The 25773-nt window shown below is 42.4% G+C and overlaps 1 protein-coding gene across 3 annotated transcripts in view; it reads left to right on the top strand.

Annotated features, from left to right (window-relative positions):
- FBXL20 (F-box and leucine rich repeat protein 20) overlaps positions 1-25773 on the top strand; it is a 124877-nt gene that overhangs the window by 56237 nt on the left and 42867 nt on the right. For all 3 annotated transcript variants that reach the window (XM_074388691.1, XM_010341802.2, XM_003931186.4), the window contains exons 3-5: positions 13950-14004; positions 21365-21439; positions 24000-24094. In XM_074388691.1, the coding sequence (XP_074244792.1) occupies positions 13950-14004; positions 21365-21439; positions 24000-24094 (225 nt within the window). The remainder of the gene's footprint in view (positions 1-13949; positions 14005-21364; positions 21440-23999; positions 24095-25773) is intronic.

Here is a 25773-nt window from a genome sequence, read left to right as displayed (position 1 = left end):
TGAACTCCTGGCCTCAAGTGATCCTCTCCCCTTAGTCTCACAAAGTATTAGGATTACAGGCATGAGCCACTGTACCCAGCCTGTTTCCCCTTTTTTACTGATTCTCCTCCTTCTCTATTGAAACAAAGTTTGTGATTAATGGTTTAACATGCAGCAATCCACTGTTTGCATAATGTGAAATTCAGTTAGCAAGATTGACAGTACTCCCTCTTAGAGCAAAACCATATGTACCATGTAGGAGTACCACTTGAAAAATGAATGTCTATGTTATAAGACAAAGACTGTGTTTTACAAGAGTTGCTGTGAAGTGACTTGTTTCTCAAAGATTCCTTCTGAGGATGATGTTGATAACTATAAAAATGACACTGATGGCTGGGCGCGGTGGCTCAAGCCTGTAATCCCAGCACTTTGGGAGGCCGAGGCGGGTGGATCACGAGATCAAGAGATCGAGACCATCCTGGTCAACATGGTGAAACCCCGTCTCTACTAAAAATACAAAAAATTAGGTGGTGGCTTGTGCCTGTAATCCCAGCTACTCAGGAGGCTGAGGCGGGAGAATTGCCTGAACCCAGGAGGCGGAGGTTGCGGTGAGCCGAGATCGCGCCATTGCACTCCAGCCTGGGTAACAAGAGTGAAACTCCGTCTCAAAAAAAAAAAAATGACACTGATAAGACTGCTTGAGTCTGCACATGCCCCTTTTTTTTGGAGACAGAGTTTCGTTCTTGTTACCCAGGCTGGAGTGCAATGGCGCGATCTCGGCTCACCGCAACCTCCGCCTCCTGGGTTCAGGCAATTTTCCCGCCTCAGCCTCCTGAGTAGCTGGGATTACAGGCATGCACCACCATGCCCAGCTAATTTTTTTGTATTTTTAGTAGAGATGGGGTTTCACCATGTTGACCAGGATGGTCTCGATCTCTCAACCTCGTGATCCACCCGCCTCGGCCTCCCAAAGTGCTGGGACTACAGGCTTGAGCCACCGCACCCAGCCTGCACATGCCCTTTTAATTATAAAATGCAGTTTCAGAATAAGGACTGTTATTACCTATAGGAATATGAAATTTTTGCTGAGACTTGATTATGACAAAAGAAGACAAAGAAGATGAAATTTTTTTAAAGGGTTGAGGAAAAAAGAATGAATTTTTTTTTAACTCTTCTGGTGTTGGGTCATAATTGTCATGTAATATCTATGTAAGTGGGTAGGAGATGAACTTCATGAACTGAAATGGAAAGAATGAATTAGCTGATTTATTTTTCTTTGTCTAAAATAGTAGAGAGCCAGGTGCGGTGACTCATGCCTATAATCTCAGCTGCTTGGGAGGCTGAGGCAGGAGGATTGCTTCAGGCCAGGAGTTAGAGACCAGCCTGGGTAACATAGCAAGGCCCTGTCCCTTTAAAAAAAAAAAGAAAGAAAGGAAAAAGGCAGCAATTCATTCTGTGTTAGGGTCCTGCTAGATCAATTCACAGGTGTGATGATGTGCAGGAGGATTCACAGGATTCATCGTGTAGTCATATACACAGCTATGATTTATTGTAGGAAAAGATACAAAGAAAAATCAGCAAAGGGGAAAGGTGCACAGATAAAGTGTACAGGAAACCAGAGGCAAGCTTCCAAGAGTCCTCTCCCAGTGGAATCACACAGGGTGCACTTAATTCCTCCAACAAGTTGTGACAACACATGTGAAATACTGTCTTTTAGAGAAGCTAGTCAGTGAACCGTCCAGTGACTTAGGTGCCATTCAGGGGCTAACTTTGCAGGCAGACATTTCTAAAGATAGCATTCCCAGGCCTGCTGTATTAACTCTTTTCTGCACATGTGCAATCTCATATGCATTTCAGGGAAGTTCACAGTGTTGAAGATTTCTTATAGCCTTTCCTTCAGTTTAAATGCTAGGAGTTGAAGGTGTGGAAAAATATATTTCTGTAGTTTTCCTTCCTTTGGAAAGCATTAATAGTTAAGAACATGGACTCTGCAATATGACTTCCTGGGTCCTGTCATATACTTGTTAATTGAGGACACAATCCTTGGCATATAGTAAATGCTATAAAATTGTTAGGCATGTATTGTTACTGTTGGTACTATTTTTTACTCATAGACCATAAAGTGATGTGATCAGATTCCAAAACTACCAAAAGTGTTCATCTCTCAACTTGACGGTACAAAGTGGTAGATGTTCTATATCAAAGAATAGAATACCAATATTACTCTTATCCAGCATTTAGTTTTCTGATCTTCAGGATTACCCAGAACAAAGCAAAGAAAAAAGGCAGCAGAAAGATCAAATGTGTACTCAGAGAATGCATACCAACCATTTCTCAGGCCCTTTTTAATTCTTTTTTTCTTCAGACACAGTTCATACACATTTGATTTTGAGAATCAGTAAATTAAAATGAGACCAGAAGAGTAATGCTGTTAGGGAGTTTACTGAGTTTTGAAGAGTACCTGTCTGACAGTAAGGGAGTGCCATGCTCTGTATGTCTATCTTCCCCACCTCTCCAAAAATTCGTATGTTGAAATTTAATCACTAATGCAGTAGGATTAAGAAATGGGTTCTTTAGCATGTGGTTAGTTAGCTTAGAAGGCAAGAGCCCTCATGAATGGGATTAGTACAGTTATAAAATAAACTTGAGGAAGCTTGTTTACCTTTTCAGCTAGAAGGTGGGATCTTCGAAGCAGAGTAGACATCGAATCCGCTGGTGCCTTGATCTTATACTTCCCAGCCTCCAGAACTGTGAGCAGTATATTTATGCAGTTTATAAATTACCCAGTCTGAGGTATTCTGTTATAGTAGGCCAAATGGATTAAATATAAAAGTATATATAAAATATAAAAGTAAAAGCACAAAAACTTGTAACAAATATTCAAACCAGGCTGGGCGCATTGGCTCACGCCTGTAATCCCAGCACTTTGGGAGGCTGAGTTGGTTGGATCATGAGATCAGGAGTTGGAGACCAGCCTGGCCAAGATGGTGAAACCCACTCTCTACTAAAAATATAAAAATTAGCCGATGCGGTGACTGGTGCCTGTAATCCCAGCTTCTGGGGAGGCTGAGGCAGGAAAATCGCTTGAACCCAGGAGGTGGAGGTTGCAGTGAGCCAAGATCGTGCCATTGCACTCCAGCCTGGGCGACAGAGTGAGACTCCCTCTCAAAAAAAAAAAAAAAACCATTCAAACCATTACAGTGCAGGGCTATTTATTGAATGAAGAGACAAACAGATTTAGTCATTTAGAAGTGTTTTGCTGTGTGGGATGACAACTCATGTTCTTTATGAAGGATGTGAGATGTATAGAAATAATTAAATTACCTTTCTTTAAACTTATAATGTGGGTATAAATATTTGTTGAGTACCTGCAATGTCCCAGATACTATGCTGGATATAGAAATAAACAATTTCTGTCCTCAGGGAGCTCACAGAGCAGTAGAGAAACAGGCATGGCAATAATCAATATAGAGCAAGAAAAGAGGTTTTGCCTAGGGCATTGTAGCAGTCTGACATATAGGGCTTTACACCTAGCATGGAAAATTCAGAAAATGAGACAAATGAGCTGTGACTTAAAGAGTAGTACCCCATCTCTACAAAAAATAGAAAAATTAGGCTGGGTGTGATGGCTCCCACCTATAATCCCAGCACTTTAGGAGGCTGAGATAGGTGGGAAACCTGAGACCAGGAGTTTGAGACCAGCCTTCCTAACATGGTGAAACCCCGTCTCTACTAAAAATACAAAAATTAGCTGGGCGTGGTGGCAGGCACCTGTAATCCCACCTACTTGGGAGGCTGGGGCAGGAGAATCGTTTTAACCCAGGAGGTGGAAGTTGCAGTGAGCCGAGATCACACCACTGCACTCCAGCCTGGATGACAGAGTGAGACTCTATCTCAAAAGAAAAAAGAAAAAAAAATACAAGGGGTCCTTGAAGAAATGATTGATTCCAGGAATGAATCACGGGAGGTATAAGAAAGGTCTGAAACACCTTGTGCCAGAAAACAAGGAAGTGCTCAATGAATGATGGTGACATATTCAAAGGACAAATGACACAGCTGGAAGTTGATCCCACTGGCTAAATTTGAAACAGTTTGAGCATTGAAATAATGATAACCCAAATGAGATTACAGTTCACTGAATATATGAGCAATCCATGAATCCATACAGATATAAACACAAACAAATAGCAAACTGGAGTCCAAGGGAAAGCTCTTCCTTAGAGTGGAACTCCAACTAATAAAATGTGGAAGTAATGGTAAATTTAGAAAATCACCGTTTGGCAACTGCAATAGTAGTAACTGTTTCAGAAAAAATTAAACTAGTGAGTCAAAGTTTTTTGAGAAACAAGATATTTACAATGTCACGGATAGGCACAGCTGCTCATGCCTGTAATTCCAGTGCTTTTGGAGGCCAAGGTAGGAGGACCACTTGAGGCCAAGAGTTCAAGACAGCCTGGGCAACATAGTGAGACTCTGTCTCTACAAAAAAATTTTAAAATTAGCCAGGCGTGGTGGGGCACGCCTATAATTCCAGCTACTCAGGAAACAGAGGTGAGAGGATTGCTTGAGCACAGGAGTTCAAGGATGCAGTGAGCTATCACTGGCCACTGCATGCATTTCCGCCTGGTGACAGAGCAAGACTCTGTCTCTAAAAAAGCGATTCTTGGCAGGGTGCCGTGACTAACCCCTGTAATCCCAGCACTTTGGGAGGCTGAGGTGGGCAGATCACGAGGTCAAGAGATCAAGACCCATCCTGGTCAACGTGGTGAAACCCTGTCTCTACTAAAAAATACAAAAATCAGCTGGGTGTGGTGGGGAGCACCTGTAGTCCTAGCTACTCAGGTGGATGATGCAGGAGAATTGCTTCAGACTGGAAGGCGGAGGTTGCAGTGAGGCAAGATCACACCATTGTACTCCAGCCTGGCGGTAGAGCCAGACTCTGTCTCAAAAAAAAAGAAAAAAGAAAAAAGCAATTCTTCTGCCTCAGCCTTCTGAGTAGCTGGGATTACAGGCATGTGACATCACCCCTGACTAATTTTTTTTTTTTTTTTTTTTTTTTTTTGAGACGGAGTTTTCACTCTTGTTACCCAGGCTGGAGTGCAATGGCGCGATCTGGGCTCACTGCAACCTCTGCCTCCTGGGTTCAGGCAATTCTCCTGCCTCAGCCTCCTGAGTAGCTGGGATTACAGGCATGCACCACCACACCCAGCTAATTTTTTGTATTTTAGTAGAGACGAGGTTTCACCGTGTTGACCAGGATGGTCTCGATCTCTCGACCTCGTGATCCACCCGCCTCAGCTTCCCAAAGTGCTGGGATTACAGGCTTGAGCCACCGCGCCCGGCAATTTTTGTATTTTTAATAGCGATGGGGTTTCACCATGTTGGTCAGGCTGGTCTCGAACTCCTGGTCTGCCCTCCTTGGCCTTTAAAAGTGCTGGGATTACAGGCGTGAGCCACCAAGCCCAGCTGGGGATCACATTTTAACATGAGACTCAAAGGGGACAAACATTAAAATTATATCAGAATTTTTCTCTCCATCCTTATTCAGTATATTTAATTTTTGAGCAGACAGTTAACGTTGCTGTACCCAAACTACCTGTCGTATGTGTCAGCTCAAATATAAGTTCAGTTCTTTTACCCTTAGCTGCTTGGAGTCTGTCCCATGCATGCAGTGTTCAGAGGTCAGTCAGCAATTTGAACAGAATTTGTACTGCCTCACATTGGTTCCCTACACAGTTTCCAATGTGGTTGCTCTATATTCTGTTCTCTAGTTCTGCTTTGTAGGTTTCTGTCGCATTTTCTAAGTGCTCCAAGGGTCCCAAATATAACCTGCCCTCAGGATAAATGCTGTAAAACTAGAAATTATCATTCCCCTAACCCTTTAATATCTGCCTACTTTTGTTCACTTTCCAATACATTCAGGTAGTTTTTTTTTTTTTTTTGAGACAGTCTTGCTCTGTTGCCAGGCTGGCCAGATCTTGTCTCACTGAAACCTCCACCTACCAAGTTCAAGCGATTCTCTGCCTCAGCCTCCGGAGTAGCTGGGATTACAGGTGTGTGCCACCACACCCAGCTAGTTTTTTGCATTTTTAATACAGACTGGGTTTTATTGTGTTAGTCAGAATGGTCTTGATCTTCTGACCTCGTGATCAACTCGCCTTTGCCTCCCAAAGTGCTGGGATTATAGGTGTGAGCCTCTGCACCCAGCGTAAGTGGCAATTTTTAATATTTCATTCCAAATTTATAATTGTGTCTGGAACGTTAGTTCACTGGAAGCTTACTCAGCTATGACCAGAAGTGAAACCAATTTTATGTTTGATTATTTAAAACATGTTATTGCAAAAGTCAGATCTATACAAAAAGGTATTACTTAAAATATATATCTCTCCACTCCAACCTTCCACCCCATTCTCATCCTTCATTTTGAATCATTTCACAAGAGTTTTGTCTGAAGAATGATTTTTTTTTTTTTTTTTCGAGACAGGGTCTCACTCCGTCATCCAGGCTGAAGTGCAGTGGCACAATCATGGCTCACTGCAGCCTTGACTTCTTAGGATCAGGTGATCCTCCCACCTCAGCCTCCTGAGTAGCTAGGACTACAGGTCCTGCCACCACGCCCGGCTAATTTTTATATTTTTTTGTAGAGACATGGTTTTGCCATATTGTCCAGGCTGGTCTCAGAACTTCTGAGCTCAAATCATCTGCCTGCCTTGGTGCCTCTGAAAGTGCTAGGATTACAGGCGTGAGACACTGCACCTGGCCTGAAGAATGATTCTTGACCTTGACTTTTTTTGAATATTAAATCTCAAATGCCATCACTGACATTCATATTTTATCAGTTGGATTTGGATTAACAGATTTCATCTAGAAATTAGAATTTCTAATTTCTAATGATCAAAACGTACTGCAATTCACTGTTTTCATATTTCTATCCTGGTATATTTTACAACTTAATTGGAGGATTAAAAAGAGAAATGTCCACTTGTTCTGCAGTTTTCTTTAAAAAAAAAAAAAACAAAACTGCCAAACTCTAAATTCACATTTTATAAATGTTTTTCTAGTAGGTATGTGATCCCTCTTTAATTAATTATTAAGGAACACCTGGCTAGGCTCGGTGGCTCATGCCTGTAATTCCAGCACATTGGGAAGCCAAAGCAGGTGGATCACCTGAGGTCAGGAGTTCGACACCAACCTGGTCAACATGGTGAAACCCCCGTCTTTACAAAAATACAAAAATAAATGACCCGGGCGTGGTGGCACGCACCTGTGGTCCCAGCTACTCAGGAGGTTGAGGCAGAATTGCTTTTTTAGAGACAGAGTCTTGCTCTGTCACCCAGGTTGGAGTGCAGTGGCCAGTGTTAGCTCACTGCACCCTTGAACTCCTCCGCTCAGGCGATTCTCTCACCTCTGTCTTGCTGAGATTGCAGGATATAGATCAGTTATATTTGCTTTCCATGTTGCTCCTTGCTTAACCCTCCCAGCTCATTTAATTTATCATCAGTTTTAAACAGTCCCTTACATGGGCCTTTATAGTTGGAGAAAATCAAAGTATCAGATATCTATCAGAGGAAGTAAATGTGTAAGAAAACATAAGGGAAGATTCTTGAAACCAATTTAGTTGCTGTTAATAGTTTTTCTGACATTGTGCAACTATTTCAATCACCAAAAGCACTTTCTGCTTCAAAACTGAAAATATTGAAAATAGTGTGATAGATAAAAGCAGACATAGACCAATGAAATCGAATAGAGAGCTGAGAAATAAACCCTCACATATATGGTCAAATGATTTTTGACAAAGATGCCAGGACCATTTCGTGGGGGAAAGGACGGTCTCTTCAATAAATGGTCTTGGGAAAACAATATCCACATGCAAAAGAATGAAATTGGCCCTTACCTTTACAGTATACAAAAATAAACTCAAAATTGTTCAAAGACCTTTATGTAAGAACTAAAATTATAAAATCCTCAGAAGAAAACAGGAGAAAAACTTGATGACATTGAGTTTAGCAGTGATTTCTTGGATCTGACACCACAAATTCAGGAAACAAAAGAAAAAATAGATAAAGTGGATTACATCAAAATTTAAAACTTTTGTGTATTAAAAGACACTATCAACAGTAAAAATGCAATTCTTGAAATGGTAGAAAATATTTGCAAATCATGTATCTGATAAAGGGTATTTTCCATAAAGAACTACAACACAACAACAACAACAAAATCCTGATTTTTAAAAAGGAGGCCTGGCATGGTGGCTCATGCCTGTAATCCCACCACTTTGGGAGGCTAAGGTGGGTGGATCACTTGAAGTCAGGAGTTTGATACCAGCCTGGCCAACATCTCTACTAAAAATAGCACCTGTAATCCATGCTACTTGGGAGGCTGAGGCAGGAGAATTACTTGAACCTGGGAAGTGGAAGCTGCAGTACCTGAGTGACAGAGTGAGACTCTGATTCAAAAAAAAAAAAAAGATGGGTACAGGACTTTAAAATAGGTATTTTCCTAAAGAAGAAACACAACTGGCCAAGAAGTAGAGCTGGCTAAAGAATGAACAGATTCCCAACATCACTAATCATTAGGGAAATACAAATCAAAACCTCAGATAATCAGTTGAGACACATTAGGAAGGTTATTATCTTAAAAATAAGTAAGTGATGTGTTGACAAGGATGTGGACAAATTGGAACCCTTGTACACTGGTCATGAAAATTTAAAATGGTGCAACTGCTATGGAAAATTGTATGGCAATCTTTCAGAAAATGAAACATATGATCCAGCAATTCCACTTCTGGGTATTTACCCAAAATAATTAAAGCAGAAACTCAAACACTTATTTGTACACCAATGTTCATAGCAGCATAATTCACAGAGCCAAATGGTGGGTACAGCCTAAGTATCCATCAGTGGATGTAAGAAATACTGTATATACATACAGAGGGATATTACTCAATGTTAAAGGAAATTCTGACACATACTACAACATGGCTCAACCCTGAAAACTTAAGTGAAATAAGTCACAAAATGACAAATAATGTATGATTCTAATATGAAAGGTACACAGAAGGATACTTGTATGAGGTACCTAGAATAGTCAACTTTATAGAGACAAAGTATTAATAGAATGGTAGTTGCCAGGGTCTGGGAGGAGGGGTAAATGGGGAGTTACTGTTTAATGTGTAGTATCAATTTGGGAAGATGAAAAAAGTTTTGGAGATGAACGGTGATGATTATGTAACAATGTGAATATACTTAATGCCACTAAACTGTGTACTTTCCAAAACAGTTAAGGCCAGGCATGGTGGCTCATGCCTATGATCCCAGCACTTTGGGAGGCTGAAGTGGGAGGATCACTTGAGCCCAGGAATTCAAGGTTACAGTGAATCATGAATGCACTACTGCACTTCAGCTTGGGGGACAGAGTGAGACCTGTCTTTAAAACAAAAAAAAAGGGCTGGGCACGGTGGCTCAAACCTGTAATCCCAGCACTTTGGGAGGCTGAGGTGGGCGGATCACGAGGTGAAGAGATTGAGACCATCCTGGCCAACATGGTGAAAACCCATCTGTACTAAAAATACAAAAAAAAAATTAGCTGGGCGTGGTGGCGTGTGCCTGTAGTCCCGGCTACTTGGGAGGCTGAGGCAGGAGAATTGCTTGAACCTGGGAGGCAGAGGTTTCAGTGAGCCAAGATTGCACCACTGCACTCCAGCCTGGCACCTGGTGACAGAATGAGACTCTGTCTAAAAAAAAAAAAAAAAAAAAAAAGGCCGGGCGCGGTGGCTCAAGCCTGTAATCCCAGCACTTTGGGAGGCCGAGGCGGGTGGATCACAAGGTCAAGAGATCGAGACCATCTTGGTCAACATGGTGAAACCCCGTCTCTACTAAAAATACAAAAAAAATAGCTGGGCATGGTGGTGCGTGCCTGTAATCCCAGCTACTCAGGAGGCTGAGGCAGGAGAATTGCCTGAACCCAGGAGGCGGAGGTTGCGGTGAGCCGAGATCGCGCCATTGCACTCCAGCCTGGGTAACAAGAGCGAAACTCCGTCTCAAAAAAAAAAAAAAAAAAAAAATACAATGGTGAATGTTACGTGTGATTTACCACAATAAAAAGTTTTTTAAGACACTGACAATATTTGCAGAATGCATGTGACTTCCTATCTGATGTAATTCTTATCCCCGCTTATTTAAAGTTCAAAAATGTGACTTGATAGCCTCTAAACACTAAACAAAATTTTATTATGTTAAGCAGACTTGGAAGCCTTTTTTTTTTTTGAGATGGTGTCTTGCTCTGTCGCCAGGCTAAAGTGCAGTGGGGTGATCTCGGCTCACTGCAGCCCCCTCCTCCCAGATTCAAGTGATACTCCCGCCTCAGCCTCCTGAGTAGCTGGGATTACAGGCGTGTGCCACCACGCCCGGGTAATTTTTTGTATTTTAGTGGAGACAGGGTTTCATCAAGTTGGCCAGGATGGTCTCGATCTCCTGACCTTCTGATCTGTCTGCCAAAATGCTGGGATTACAGGCATGAGCCACCATGCTCAGCTGGAAGCTTTTTATACTTAAAGCAACTATGGAATAGAAAATCTGACCCTAAAAACATCCAAATGAATGCTTTTAGACCTGGATTTTTTAATGCTCCAGCGATTTCTGTTTATCTCAAGGAATGCTATAAAATTCTTAAAGCAATATTAACTTTAATTTTTTTTTTTTTTTTTTGCAGACAGTCTTGCTCAGTCACCCAGGTTGGAGTGCAGTGCAAGATCTTGGCTCACTGCAACCACTGCCTCCTGGGTTCAAGCGATTCTCCTGCGTCATTCTCCTGCAGTTGGGGCTACAGGTGCAAGGCACTACACCCGGATAATATTTGTATTTTTATTAGAGACCAGGTTTTGCCATATTGGCCATGGTAGTCTCAAACTCCTGACCTCAAGTGATCCACCCTCCTTGGCCTCCCAAAGTGCTGGGATTACAGGCATGAACCACCACGCCCGGCCAATTCACTTGAATTTTTAAAGCACATGCTATATTGTACTTTTTGCCCCTGGACAAGAGCTTAGTTTGTCATTCATATCAAGTTAACCTTTAAGCATATTCAGGCATGGTGGTCGAGTGCCTATAATAATCCCAGCTACTCAGGAGTCTGAGGCAGGAGAATCACTTGAACCCATGAGGCTGAAGTTGCAGTTGCAGATACAGAGATTGCGCCATTCTACTCCCTCACTCCAGCCTGGGTGACACAGCAAAACTCTGTATTTAAAAAACAACAACAACAAGAACTCTGTTACCAAGCCTGGAGTGATGATAGCTTACTGGAGTCTCAAACTGAGTAGCTAGGAGCTACAGGCATATACCAGCATGCCTGGCTAATTTGTTTTGTTTTTGTTTTTTGTTTTTGTTTGCTTTTTAATTCAGATGGAGTTCTGCTCTTGTTGCCCAGGCTGGAGTGCAATGGCACGATCTCGGCTCATCACAACCTCTACCTCCCAAGTTCAAGCGATTCTCCTGCCTGAGCCTCCCGAGTAGCTGGGATTGCAGGTGCCCCACTTCCATGCCTAGCTAATTTTGTATTTTTAGTAGAGATGGGGTTTCTCCATGATGGTCATGCTGGTTTCAAACTCTTGACCTCAGGTGATCCGCCCACCGCGGCCTCCCAAAGTGCTGGGATTATAGGTGTGAGCCATCATGCCCAGCCCAACCTAATTTTTAAAATTTTTGTAGAGACAGGCTCTCACTGTATTTTCCAGGCTAGTCAAACTCTTGGCCTCAAGTGATCCTCCCAAATGGTGGAATTACAGGCTTTAGCCATCATGCCTAGCCAAAGCTACCTTTTTTTTTTTTCTTTGTTAAAATAGGGAGCCTATGTTGCCCAGGCTGGTCTTGAACTCCAGGCCTCTAGCAGTCTTTTCACTTCAGCCTCCCAAAGACATGGGATTATAGGCATGAGCCACCATGCCTGATCTTCCATTCACTTTTATTTCCATGATTCCCTGACCTATTTGCATAGGTGGCTTATGGTATGGTTTGTTAGGCTTTAAGCAAACAACTTACTGGTCTACTTCAAAATAAATATTTATTTACCTTCTCTAAGGCTGAGAAAAATTCTAGACAATAAATGCTTTCTAGCATTGCTGTGTTAAAAGAGTTTTATAATTTATTAGAATGAAATATGTAGAGTTCTAACATTTTTAAAATTTATATTTTGTTTGTTTTTTTCTAGAGATTTAACACTTTTTGTTGCCGTTTTTAGATTTTATTAAATTATTTTATCTTTTTTTTCTTTCATAACTGTAAAATACTTCATTAAGATCCTTTCCAGCGGGCCGGGTGCGGTGGCTCAAGCCTGTAATCCCAGCACTTTGGGAGGCCGAGGTGGGTGGATTACAAGGTCAAGAGATCGAGACCATCCTGGTCAACATGGTGAAACCCAGTCTCTACTAAAAATACAAAAAATTAGCTGGACATGGTGGCACGTGCCTGTAATCCCAGCTACTCAGGAAGCTGAGGCAGGAGAATTGCCTGAACCCAGGAGGCGGAGGTTGCGGTGAGCCGAGATTGCTCCATTGCACTCCAGCCTGGGTAACTAGAGCGAAACTCCGTCTAAAAAAAAAAAAAAAAAAATCCTTTCCAGCAGGGGCTGGGTATGGTGGTTCATGCATGTAATCCCAGCACTTTGGGAGGCTGAGGTAGGTGGATCACCTGTGGTCAGGAGTTAGAGACCAGCCTGGCCAACATGGTGAAACACCATCTCTACTAAAAATACAAAACTTAGCTGGTCGTGGTGGTGGGCGCCTGTAATCCCAGCTACTCTGGAGGCTGAGGCAGGAGAATCGATTGAACCCGGGAAGCAGAGATTACAGTGAGCTGAGATCATGCCACTGCACTCCAACCTGGACAAAAAAAATTAGCTGGGCATGATGACATGTGCCTGTAGTCCCAGCTGTTCGGGAGGCGAGGTGGGAGAATCATCTGAGCTTGGGGGATGGAGACTGCAATGAGCAATGACTGCTGGACAACAGGAGTGAGACCTTGTTTCAAATTTTAAAAATTCTTCCCATCTAAGCATACATAACATCCTAGAACTTCGGGAGTCTGAGGCAGGAGGATTACTTGAGCTCAGGAGTTCAAAACCAGCCTGCGCAATATAGGGAGATCCTTATCTCTACAAAAACATTTAAAAATTAGCCAGGTGGCATATGCCTATTGTCTTAGCTACTTGGGAGGCTAAGGTGGAAGGATTGTTTCAGCCCAGGAGATCAAGGCTGCGGTGAGCTGTGATTGTGCCACTGTACTTCAGTCTGCATGACAGAGTGAAACCCTGTCTCTAAACAAAACAAAACAAAAAAAGATTCTTCCCTAGCGTCTTTCTTTTGATAATTGGAGGTGGGAATTTTTTTTTTTAACTTAAAAACAGTAAGAAATTATTTATCATTCTTTGATGTAATTGAACTTGGACAGCATCTATATGTACATTATCAAGTAAAACATTTTTTTCCAATGTGTTTTATATGGGCAGTATTATCTTCACAAATTGCTTAAGTATTTTGTGTGTTTGTTCTAAAAAACTGCCTTTGTGTTTGGGTGTGTATATACACATAATCAATTATTTGTATGCTAAAATCAAGAGCAACTACTATATCATACTGGCCAGGTGCAATGGCTCATACCTGTAATCCTAGCAATTTGGGAGGCCAAGTAACTTGAGCCCAGAAGTTTGAGACCAGCCTGGGCAACATGGTAAAACCCTGTCTCTACAAAAAAAAATAAAAATTAGCCAGGTATGGTGTCAGGTGCCTGTAGTCCTAGCTGCTCAGGATCCTGATGTCGGAAGATCACCTGACCCTAGGAAGTTGAGTCTGGGTGAGCAGTCATTATGGCACTGCTCTACAGCCTAGGTGACAGAGTGAGACCCTGTTTCAAATAAATACAAATAAATAAAGGTCAACTTACGCAGTAAAATTTGTCTTTCTCTCTTCTTTTTAGGATATTTTCTTTTCTAGATGTTGTTACCCTGTGTCGCTGTGCTCAGGTCTCCAGGGTAAGTATGGTTGGCATAGTTACAAGGGGACCCTTCACACTGATGATAAAAGCTTCTTTCATAGGCTACCCATTTGTTTTAGGTGTTACTTGTATGTTTTCATGTTTCAAGGAATATTATTTCACCAATGACATACCCAGACATAATTTTATGATGGGATTCTACTATATATACTGACTCTGACTTTTTGTATCTCTTATTTGCATAATATAAATAGGAAACATTTTCAATGAAAAAGCAATAAACATGCATATTAAAAGTTTAGACCTGCCGGGTGCGGTGGCTCAAGCCTGTAATCCCAGCACTTTGGGAGGCCGAGGCGGGTGGATCACGAGGTCGAGAGATCGAGACCATCCTGGTCAACATGGTGAAACCCCGTCTCTACTAAAAATACAAAAAACTAGCTGGGCGTGGTGGCGTGTGCCTGTAATCCCAGCTACTCAGGAGGCTGAGGCAGGAGAATTGCCTGAACCCAGGAGGCGGAGGTTGCGGTGAGCCAAGATCGCGCCATTGTACTCCAGCCTGGGTAACAAGAGCGAAACTCCGTCTCAAAAAAAAAAAAAAGTTTAGAGCTGACTCAGTTGTGATGAAATCTTGTTTTATTATGTTTTCCTAGTTCATTTTATACAAACACAACACACACATACACACATACACAACTCTTGTTTCCAGGAGGGTTGGAAAAAACAATACTTGAGGGATTAATTCTCGTGTTATTTCCCTGTATTCTTCAAGAGATGATAGCTAGAAGTAAAAAAAAAAAAAAAAAAGTTGCAGAGCAAACCAGACTTCATTTTCAAAGTCTGTTTCTACATTACACTTAACCATTTTTGTCAGTAGACATTGCTGAGACAAAATAGCAAAACATCATAAACTTATTTTTTCTTATTTTCTGTCCACAACAAAAGCCACATTCAAAAAACTATACCCCTGAACTCCTGGGCTCGGGGATCCTCCTGCATCAGTCTCCCAAGTAGCTGGGATTACAGATGTATGCCACCATATTTGACTAGTTTTTTTACTTTTTTAGAGATGAGATCTCACTGTGTTACCCAGGCTGGTCTCAAACTTTGGGCCACAAGTGTTCCTCTCTACCTGGCCTCCCAAAGCACTGGGATTACAGGTGTGAGCCACCTTGCCCAGCTTACCAAGTGTCCTTTTATGTTCTCACTGTTGCCTAGGCTAGAGTGCAGTGATTCAAATACGGGTCACTGCAGACCTCCTTGGCTCAAGCTGTCTGTACTGCCTCAGCCTCTCATGTAGCTGGGACCACAGGAGCTTGCTGCCATGGCATGCTTTTTTTTTTTTTTTTTTTTTTTTGGGTAGAGACTGGGTCTCACTTTGTTGCCCAGGCTGATCTTGAACTCCTGGGTTCAAGCAATCCTCCCACCTCGGCCTCCAAAAGTGCTGGGATTATAGGCATGAGCCACCATGCCCAGCTTCAAGTGTCCCTTTAAATCACTGCCTTAATCACTACTACTATGCCAAAAAAGGGAAAACTTAACAGAAAATTCAGGCTGGGCATGTGGTGGCTCACACCACCCAAAACTTTGAGAATTAGAAATGGGAGGATTGCATAAGATCAGCCTGGAAATGTATGAGACCTTGTCTCTATAAAAAAATAATTAAAAAATTAGCCAGATGTGGTGATGCCAATCTGTAGTCTCAGCTATTTGAGAAACTGAGATGGGACGATCACTTGAACCCAGGAGGTTGAGTCTGCTGCACTGAGCTAAGATTGTGCTACTTCACTCCAGCCTGGCAACAGAGTGAGACCCTATTTCAGAAAAAGGCTGGGCGCGATGTAATCCCAGCACTTTGGGAGGCTGCGGCGGATGGATCACGAGGTCAGGAGTTTGAGATCAACCTGGCTAACATGGTGAAACCCCGTCTCTACTGAAAATACAAAAAATTAGTTGGACATGGTGGCTTGCATTTGTAATCCCAGCTGCTCTGGAGGTTGAGACAGGAGAATCACTTGAACCCAGGAAGTGGAGGTTGCAATGAGCGGAGATTGCGTCATTGCACTTCAGCCTGGGTGACAGAGCAAGACTCCATATCAAAAAAAAAAAAAAAAAAAAAGAAGCCAAGTGCAGTGGCTTATGCCTGTAATCCTAGTACTTTGGGAGGTTGAGGTGGACGGATCACTTGAGGCTAGGAGTTGAGAGACCTGCCTGGCCAGCATGGTGAAATCCCATCTCTATTAAAAATACAAAAAAAAATTAGCCAGGTGTGGTGGTGCACACCTGTAATCCCAGCTACTCAGAAGACTCAGGCATGAGAGTTGCTTGAGCCTGGGAGGCAGAGGTTGCAGTGAGCCAGATCACACCATTGCATTCCAGCCTGGGCAACAGAGCAAGACTCTGTCCTTAAGGAAAAAAAACAAAATTCACCTTGTTTTGGTAACTTTATTTTTTGCATCATAAAAGCTGTACTAAATGGGTATCAGCTCTTTTAGAAACAGCCTTTGATTATTTCTTTTATGGCATTTCTATCCCTATTACTTGTATGGTCTCTCTGGACGTAGGCATTAAACTTCCAATTGAGTGTGTTTTCCATTCTGTCTCCATATGAAACCAAAGTCACCACTGAGAAGCAAAGTACTCAGACCAGTGTCTAAACCTGTTTAGTTGCAGAGTCTCACCTCAGGAATGTTTATTTGAATTAGTTGTAATTGTTTCTGTTCTTCAATTTTAAATATATATTTTTACAGTTTTTTGGTTTATAGAGATGGGTTCTCAGCCGGGCGCGGTGGCTCAAGCCTGTAATCCCAGCACTTTGGGAGGCCGAGGCGGGTGGATCACGAGGTCAAGAGATCGAGACCATCCTGGTCAACGCGGTGAAACGCTGTCTCTACTAAAAATACAAAAAATTAGCTGGGCATGGTGGTGTGTGCCTGTAATCCCAGCTACTCAGAAGGCTGAGGCAGGAGAATTGCTTGAACCCAGGAGGCAGAGGTTGCAGTGAGCCAAGATCGCGCCATTGCACTCCAGCCTGGGTAACAAGAGCGACACTCCGTCTCAAAAAAAAAAAAAAAAAAAAAAAGAGATGGGTTCTCTTTATGTTGCTCAGACTGGTTGGATCTCCTGAGCTCAAGCAATCCTCCTGCCTTAGCCTCCCAAAGTGCTGGGTTACAGGCATGAGCCACCTTAAATATTGTTTTTATTTATAGATTTTTCTTCTTTCTTAACATGTGTTAACTTTTAAAGAATAGAAGGCGTGGCTGGGCACAGTGGCTGACACCTGTAATCCCAGCACTTTGGGAGACCAAGGCAGGCGGATCACCTGAGGTCAGGTGTTCAAGACCAGCCTGGCCAACATGCCAAAACCTTGTCTCTACTAAAAGTACAAAAAAAAAGTGGCCGGGTGTGGTGGCTCAAGCCTGTAATCCCAGCACTTTGGGAGGCTGAGGCGGGTGGATCACAAGGTCAAGAGATCGAGACCATCCTGGTCAACATGGTGAAACCCCGTCTCTACTAAAATACAAAAAAAAAAAAAAAAAATTAGCTGGGCATGGTGGTGTGTGCCTGTAATCCCAGCTACTCAGGAGGCTGAGGCAGGAGAATTGCCTGAACCAGGAGGCGGAGGTTGCGGTGAGCCAAGATCGCGCCATTGCACTCCATCCTGGGTAACAAGAGAGCAAAACTCCATCTCAAAAAAAAAACAAACAAAAAAAAATTTTTTGGGGCCTGATGGTTCATACCTGTAATCCCAGTTACTCAGTCGGCTAAGGCACTGGAATCAGTTGAACCTGGGAGGCCAAGGTTGCAGTGAGCCAAGATTATACCACCGCACTCCAGCTTGGGCAACAGGATAAGACTCTGTCTCAAAAAAAAATAAAAATAAAAAAATAAAATAAAAATGGTAGGGAAAATGAAAAATTTTAAATTAAATTTGTATAGTTGAGGATCATAAGTACTTATCCTGCTGTTCTCTGTAAAGTTTTGTTTTGTTTTTTAAATGTAGACTCTAGAGAGGACTCTGTCATTCCTAATTTTAGTCTGAGTTATAGATATTTTCCTGCTTGCTGGAGAAAGTAGTATAAGGAAATAAGAAATACCATACCAAATCAGAGGTGTATTTAGCCTATGAATCTATTAAACACGTGATCTTTAAAAATTTTATCTAGCCAGGCGCGGTGACTCAAGCCTGTAATCCCAGCACTTTGGGAGGCCGAGGCGGGTGGATCACAAGGTCGAGAGATCGAGACCAACCTGGTCAACATGGTGAAACCCCGTCTCTACTAAAAATACAAAAAATTAGCTGGGCATGGTGGTGCGTGCCTGTAATCCCAGCTACTCAGGAGGCTGAGGCAGGAGAATTGCCTGAACCCAGGAGGCGGAGGTTGCGGTGAGCCGAGATCGCGCCATTGCACTCCAGCCTGGGTAACAAGAGCGAAACTCCGTCTCCCAAAAAAAAAAAAAATTTTATCTATTTCCTTCATGGCTAGTCATTTAAGAAACCACTGGAAAAAGCCATAAAAATAAAAGTAATGTGGAACATCTGAGAAAACTTTAGACGTTTCTAGAATGGTAACTACTTGCTTACTGTCATACCCCTGGCATCTTTTTTGGTGGTTGTGTGACAGTAATTATCCTGGGGCTTGTAAGTATATCCAGAATTTCCTTTTAAAAATTTCAGAGAGGTTCGGTACGGTGGTGGCTCACGCCTGTAATCCCAGCACTTTGGGAGGCCAAGGTGGGCGGATCACGAGATCAGGAGTTTGAAACCAGCCTGACCAATATAGTGAAACCTTGTCTCTACTAAAAACACAAAATTAGCCATGCATGGTGGCGCATGCCTGTAATCCCAGCTACTCAGGAGGCTGAGGCAGGAGAATTGCTTGAACCTGGGAGGCAGAGATTGCAGTGAGCTGAGATTGTGCCATTGCACTCCAGCCTGGGCAACAAGAGCAAAACTCTGCCTCAAAAAATAAAGATTTCAGAGAAATTATAATGTCTTTTTTTTTTTTTCTCTTTTGAGACAAAATCTTTCATTGCCCAGGCTGGAGTGCAGTGGCATGGTCTCAGCTCACTACAACCTCCACCTTCCAGGTTCAAGCAGTTCTCCTACCTTAGCCTCCTGAGTAGCTGGGATTACAGGTACCCACTACCAAGCCCAGCTAATTTCTCTACTTTTAGTAGAGATGGGGTTTTGCCATGTTGACCAGGCTAGTGTAGAACTCCTTAGGTGATCACGCCACCTAGGCCTCCCAAAGTGCTGGGATTATAGGCACCAGCCACCATGCCTGGCCGATAGTGTCTTTTCTAAGTCCTAAATCGCCACATCACAGTTGTAAGTCCTACCAGGTGATAGGATATGGATAGCAAATAAATATTAGAACTAAGGCTGGGCCTGGTAGATTACAGGTGTGAGCCACCACACCCAGCCGATGGTGTCTTTTCTAAGTCCCAAATCACCATCCATCTCACAGTTGTAAGTCCTACCAAGTGATAGGATATGAATATCAAATAAATATTGAACCAAGGCTGGGCTTGGTGGCTCACACTTGTAATCCCTCTACTTTGGGAGGCCAAGATGGAAGGATTGCTTGAGGCCAGAAGTTTGAGACTAGCCTGGGCAACATAGGGAGACCCTATCTCTACAGAAAATTTAAAAAATTAGCCAGATGTGGTGGTGCATGGCTGTGGTTCCAGATACTTAGGAGGCTGAGGTGGGAGGATTGCTTGAGCTGGGGGAGGGGGTCCGGGCTTCAAGTGAGCCATGATTGAGCCACTGCACTCCATCCTGGGTGACAGTGATACTGATACCCTGTCTCAAGAAATACACCTCTCTCTCTCTCTCTCTCTCTCTCTCTCTCTCTCTCTCTCTCTGTGTATATATATATATATATATATATATATATATATATATATATATATACACACACACACACACACACACATATATACACACACACACACACACACACACACACACACAACTCTCTGTCTATATATGTAGAGAGAGAGTGAGTGAGAATAGAGCAGTATTCAGAGTACTGTCCTATTTGATGTTTGGTTTTACCCTCATCTTTTTGAGGTTTAAGAATAGAAGAAAGACTTGCTTTTCATCAACTGAACTTTTGTCTCATTTTGGGATTAGAAATTAGAATTTTCTGGTTAGAAAACACCTGGCTATGATATATTTATCACAACCTGCCCTTTCCTTAACTTCTCTCATTTATGTGTATGTGGGGGTGTGGGGGTGATAGTTTTGTTTTTTGTTTTTTTTGCCAGGGTCTTGCTCTGCCTCCCAGGCTGGATTACAGTGGTGAGATCATGGATCATTGCAGCCTTGACTTCCTGGACTTATGTGATTCTCCCATCTCACCCTTCTGAGTAGGTGGGACTACAGGCATGTGCCACCACACCTGGCTAATTGACCTTTTAAAATTTTTTTTTTTTGAGATGGAGTCTCGCTCTGTTGCACAGGCTAGAGTGCAGTGGTACAATCTTGGCTCACTGCAACTTCTCCCTCCTGGGTACAAGTGATTCTCCTGCCTCAACCTCCCAAGTAGCTGAGATTACAGGTGCGTGCCACCACACCTGGCTAATTTTTGTACTTTTAGTAGAGACGAGGTTTCACCATGTTGGCCAGGCTGGTCTTGAACTCCTGACCTCAGATAATCTGTCCACCTCAGCCTCCCAAAGTGCTGGGATTACAGGTGTGAGCCACCGTGCCTGGCCAACGTTTTAAATTTTTTTGTAAGGCCGGGCGCGGTGGCTCAAGCCTGTAATCCCAGCACTTTGGGAGGCCGAGGCGGGTGGATCACAAGGTCGAGAGATCGAGACCAACCTGGTCAACATGGTGAAACCCCGTCTCTACTAAAAATACTAAAAATTAGCTGGGCATGGTGGCGCGTGCCTGTAATCCCAGCTACTCAGGAGGCTAAGGCAGGAGAATTGCCTGAACCCAGGAGGCGGAGGTTGTGGTGAGCCGAGATTGCGCCATTGCACTCCAGCCTGGGTAACAAGAGCGAAACTCCGTCTCAAAAAAAAAAAAAAATTTATAGAGATCGAGTTTTGCTGCATTGCCCAGGCTGGTCTGGAACTCCTGGGCTCACGTGATCCTTCCACCTTGGCCTCCCAAAGTGATGGGATTATAAATTTGAGTCACCATGCCCGGCCTAAGATCTTTTGTAGCTGCTAGTTTCTGGTACCCACTCATTTATGAGATTATCTAATTGGAGAAGAAAGTATGGGTCAGGAATAAGGCACATCATTTGGGAGTAAGTGGTAGGGCCTGATATATTTTTGGATTCATTTCAGTCATTTGGTTGAATTGTAAACTTGAATATTGCTGCCTCTTCCCCTTCATTTTAGCTTCTGCTCATTTTGTCTCTTTTTCTTTAAAACAGGCCTGGAATGTTCTTGCTCTGGATGGCAGTAACTGGCAGCGAATTGACCTATTTGATTTCCAGAGGGATATTGAGGTATAATTAAGTGGTGTGTGGCCCCAATTTTCATGTTAGTAATTACAGCATGGAACAGATTAGCCCTAACCATATTAATCTCATTTTCCTTAGAGAAGGGGGACTATTATTTTCAGTTCATCTGAACTTTACTGGAACCTCCAAAGTTCCCAAGAGTTTCTGTAGTTTTTGAGAATGAGCCAAATTATTTCATTTAAGTAGTACAATTACTTAGTATTAATAGAACTAAATAGAACTCTTTGGTCCTGAAATACGACTAAAAGTTTGTTTTTGCAGTAGAAACATTTAACTTACGTTTGCTTATTTTAGTGAAGACATTTTATATGTTTATTGAAGAACAAATAGAGTCACAACTTCTTGGGATGGCATTTGTATATTATTTTTTTGAGATAATGTGTTTTGGTTCTTGAGGCTTTTTTTTTTTTTTTTTTTTTGAGATGTAGTTTTGCTTGGTTGCCCAGGCTGGAGTACAGTGGTGCAGTCTCTGCTCACTGCAACCTTCACCTCCCAGTTCAAGCAATTCGCCTGCCTTGGTCTCCCGAGTAGCCGGGATTACAGGTGTCTGCCACCATACCCAGCTAATTTTTTGTATTTTTAGTAGAGATGGGGTTTCACTATGTTGTTCAGACTAGTCTCAAAAGTCCTGACCTTGTGATCCAGCTGCCTCCACCTCCCAAGGTACTGGGATTACAGGCATGAGCTACCATGCCTGGCAGTGAGACAATTTCTTGTGGAGAATGAAGATTGAATAAGGCCAAAACCATTGTTTTTGCTAGAGAGATTTTTTTCCTCTCACTTTTTACACTATGTTTTATCTCTTAGTATAGCCTATTAACTATAAAATGGAGAATAGCTTAAGCTTAAATTATTTTAAACTGAATTTGAACTCTGTGGTTCTTAGTCTTCTCATCAGGAAAGTAGAAATAATAGCTTCTTTGTGGCTTCGTGAGGATTGAATGAGATTTTTTGAGGCTACACAGAATGGCTCACACCTGTAATCCTAGCATTTCGGGAGGCCGAGGTGGGCGTGTCACTTGAAGTCAGGAGTTCGAGACCAACCGTGGCCAACATGGTGAAACACCATCTCTACTAAAAATACAAAATTAGCCGGGCATGGCAGCACATGCTTGTAATCCCAGCTACTTAGGAGACCGAGGCAGGAGAATTGCTTGAACCCAGGAGGTGGAGGTTGCAGTGAGCTGAGATTACGCCCCTGCACTCCAGCCCGGGCAACAAAGCGAAACTTCATCTCAGAAAAAAAAAAAAAAAAAAAAAAAAAAAAAAGATTTTTTTTAAGTTGCAACAGAAATGAATTTTCTTGAATCCATGGAAGAAGTTTTTTAATGCCTGAGATGAACCTTCCATTATCTTTAGAAAGTGCTTTTAAGCCGGGCGTGGTGGCTCAAGCCTGTAATCCCAGCACTTTGGGAGGCTGAGGCGAGTGGATCACGAGGTCGAGAGATCGAGACCATCCTGGTCAACATGGTGAAACCCCGTCTCTACTAAAAATACAAAAAATTAGCTGGGCATGGTGGCGCTTGCCTGTAATCCCAGCTACTCAGGAGGCTGAGGCAGGAGAATTGCTTGAACCCAGGAGGCGGAGGTTGCGGTGAGCCGAGATTGCGCCATTGCACTCCAGCCTGGGTAACAAGAGCGAAACTCCATCTCAAAAAAAAAGAAAGTGCTTTTAAAATAATACCCACTAGCATTATATTGGATTTTGTTTTTCACAATTCTATAATCTTCATGGATATAAATATTTAAAGCAACACCACCCACAAAATTATTCAGCAAGCTTTTGGGTTTTGTTGTTGTTGTTGTTTTTGAGATGGAATCTCATTTTGTTACCCAGGCTGGAGTGCAGTGGTGTGGTCTTGGCTCACTGCAGCCTCCACATCCTGGGTTCAGGCAATTCTCATGCCTCAGCCTCCCGAGACGCCGGGACTACAGATGTGTGCACCACCTGGCCTGGCTAATTTTTGTATTTTTAGTAGAGATCAGGTTTTGCCAGGTTTTGCCATGTTGGCCAAGCCTGTCTTGAACACCTGACCTCAAATAATTTGCCTACCTCAGCCTCTCAAAGTGCTGGGATGACAGGCAGGAGCCACTGCACCTGGACAGCTTTTGTTAAATTTTTTGTTAACATTTAAACTGTTAAATGTTCATTAAGTCCCTGCTATAAGCAGAGTATTACAGTACACATTTTGGGAAAGATACAAAAAAATAAATGTAGTTGCTATCCTTCAGTAGCTGTGGCTTAACCCAACTGGGCAGTATATATGCATATAGTGCCGTAGAGATCTATAGAAGATCATTTTCTCAAATACAGAATATATTTTACAAGTTGAACAAAATAAGAATATAGGGTTTAGGCATGATTCAAGTGATAACGGGTTAATCAGGAAAGCTTTCTTAGGGTAAGTTGCAATTTTCCTTTTAAATTAATTAGGTCATAATGGAAGCATTTTCTCTTTGTTTATAAATTGTTAAAAAGGAGGACGTATTCTTTTCAAAAGTAATGAGGTGGGTTATCTTTTTGTTTGCCTGTCCGTTTTTACAGGGCCGGGTAGTGGAGAATATTTCAAAACGATGTGGGGGCTTTTTACGAAAGTTAAGTCTTCGTGGATGTCTTGGAGTGGGAGACAATGCATTAAGGTAAAAACATGACAGTTGATTGATTTTCTTGATGGAAGTAAAGAGCAGCACCATCTCACCCAGAAAAGGCTAAAATAGTTTTAAAATTCCTAAGCTATAAAAATGCAACCACACATACTGAAAATATCCAGTAATAGGAAATGTAGTTTTAACAATAAACAAGAACAAAGTACTGCCTGAAAAAACCCAGATTCCTCATCATAAGTGGTTCTTTTGGAACTTTGAGAAGCTTTTTTAAAATTAATTAATTAATTATATTTACTTTATGTTTTGAGACAAGGTCCCACACTGTTACCCAGGCTATAGTGCCCTGGCGTGATCATGGCTCACCGCAACCTTGAACTCCTAGACTCAAACAGTCCTCCCCTTCCTGAGTAGCTGTGACTAAAGACGTGTACCACAATGGCTGGCTAATTTTTAAAAATTTTTTATAGAGACAGTCTCATTTTGTTGTCCAAGCTGGTTTCAAACTCTTGCACTCAAGCAGTCCTTTTGCCTCAGCCTCCCAAAGTGCTGGAATTATAGGTGTGAGCCACAGCACCCAGCCTAGTTCTTTTTGTAAAAACTTTCATTTACTCAAAAGATAAGATAATGTTAATTTAGGCTGACACAAAGATCAGTGTTTAGCGTTATGGTTAAACCTAACCTGAGCAGTGGCCCCAGTACTTTGGGAGACTAGGTGGGAAGATTACTTGAGGCCAGGAGTATAAGATCAATCTAGGCAACATGGCAAGGCCCCAATATCTACAAAAAAGTTTTTTTAATTAACCAGGTTATGTGACATATGCCTGTAAACCCAGCTACTTGGGAGACTGAGGTTGGAGGATCACTTGAGCCTGGGATGTTGAGGCTATAGTGAGCTGTGACTATGCTACTGTACTATAGCTTGAGTGACAGAGGAAGACCTTTTCTCTAAAAATAAGCAATCATTTAATTTATTTTAAATTTAAAATAATTTTTAAAGTTAGGTTTGAATAATTTATAATTGAAAATTAATTTAAGCCAGGTCCAGTGGCCCAAGTCTGGAATCAACAGCACACTTTGGGAGGCCAATGTGTGTGGGTCACTTGAGGTCAGGAGTTCCAAGACCAGCCTGACCAACATGTGAAACCCTGTCTCTACTTAAAATACAAAAACTTAGCTGGGCATGGTAGCGCTTACCTATAATTCCAGCTACTCAGGAGGCTGAAGCAGGAGAATCACTTGAACCTGGGAGGCGGCGGCTGCACTGAGCTGAGATCGCACAATTGTACTCCAGCCTGGGTGACAGAGAGAGTCTCTGTCTCAAAAAAAAAAAAACAAAAAAAACCACACACAAAAACATCATGGCCAGCTCAGTGGCTCACATCTGTAATCCTAGCATTTAGGGAGGCTGAGGTAGAAGGAATATGAAGAAGTGTGTAACGCAGGGTCTAGAAGGTTCCCAGGCACAGGAGCTTCTGTCCCCATGGAGTTGAGGTGTACTGCCCTCCTGGTATATGGTTACTTTCCCCAACCCAGAAGCTCTCTGATCCCTATTATTTAGGGGTTTTTACAGAGATTCCTTGATTGTAGACATGATTGAAGACAAAATATTCTATTAGGTTGGTGCAAAAGTAATCATGGTTACTTTTCACTAACCTATAACAAAAGACACTATCACTCAGGAAACTACAAGGATTTTAGTGACTGTATGCCAA

The sequence above is a fragment of the Saimiri boliviensis genome, chromosome 17, assembly GCF_048565385.1.
Source record: "Saimiri boliviensis isolate mSaiBol1 chromosome 17, mSaiBol1.pri, whole genome shotgun sequence".
Lineage (NCBI taxonomy): Eukaryota > Metazoa > Chordata > Mammalia > Primates > Cebidae > Saimiri > Saimiri boliviensis.
Note: the sequence above shows the minus strand (reverse complement) of the source record. Positions and strands in the feature narration are given on the sequence as shown.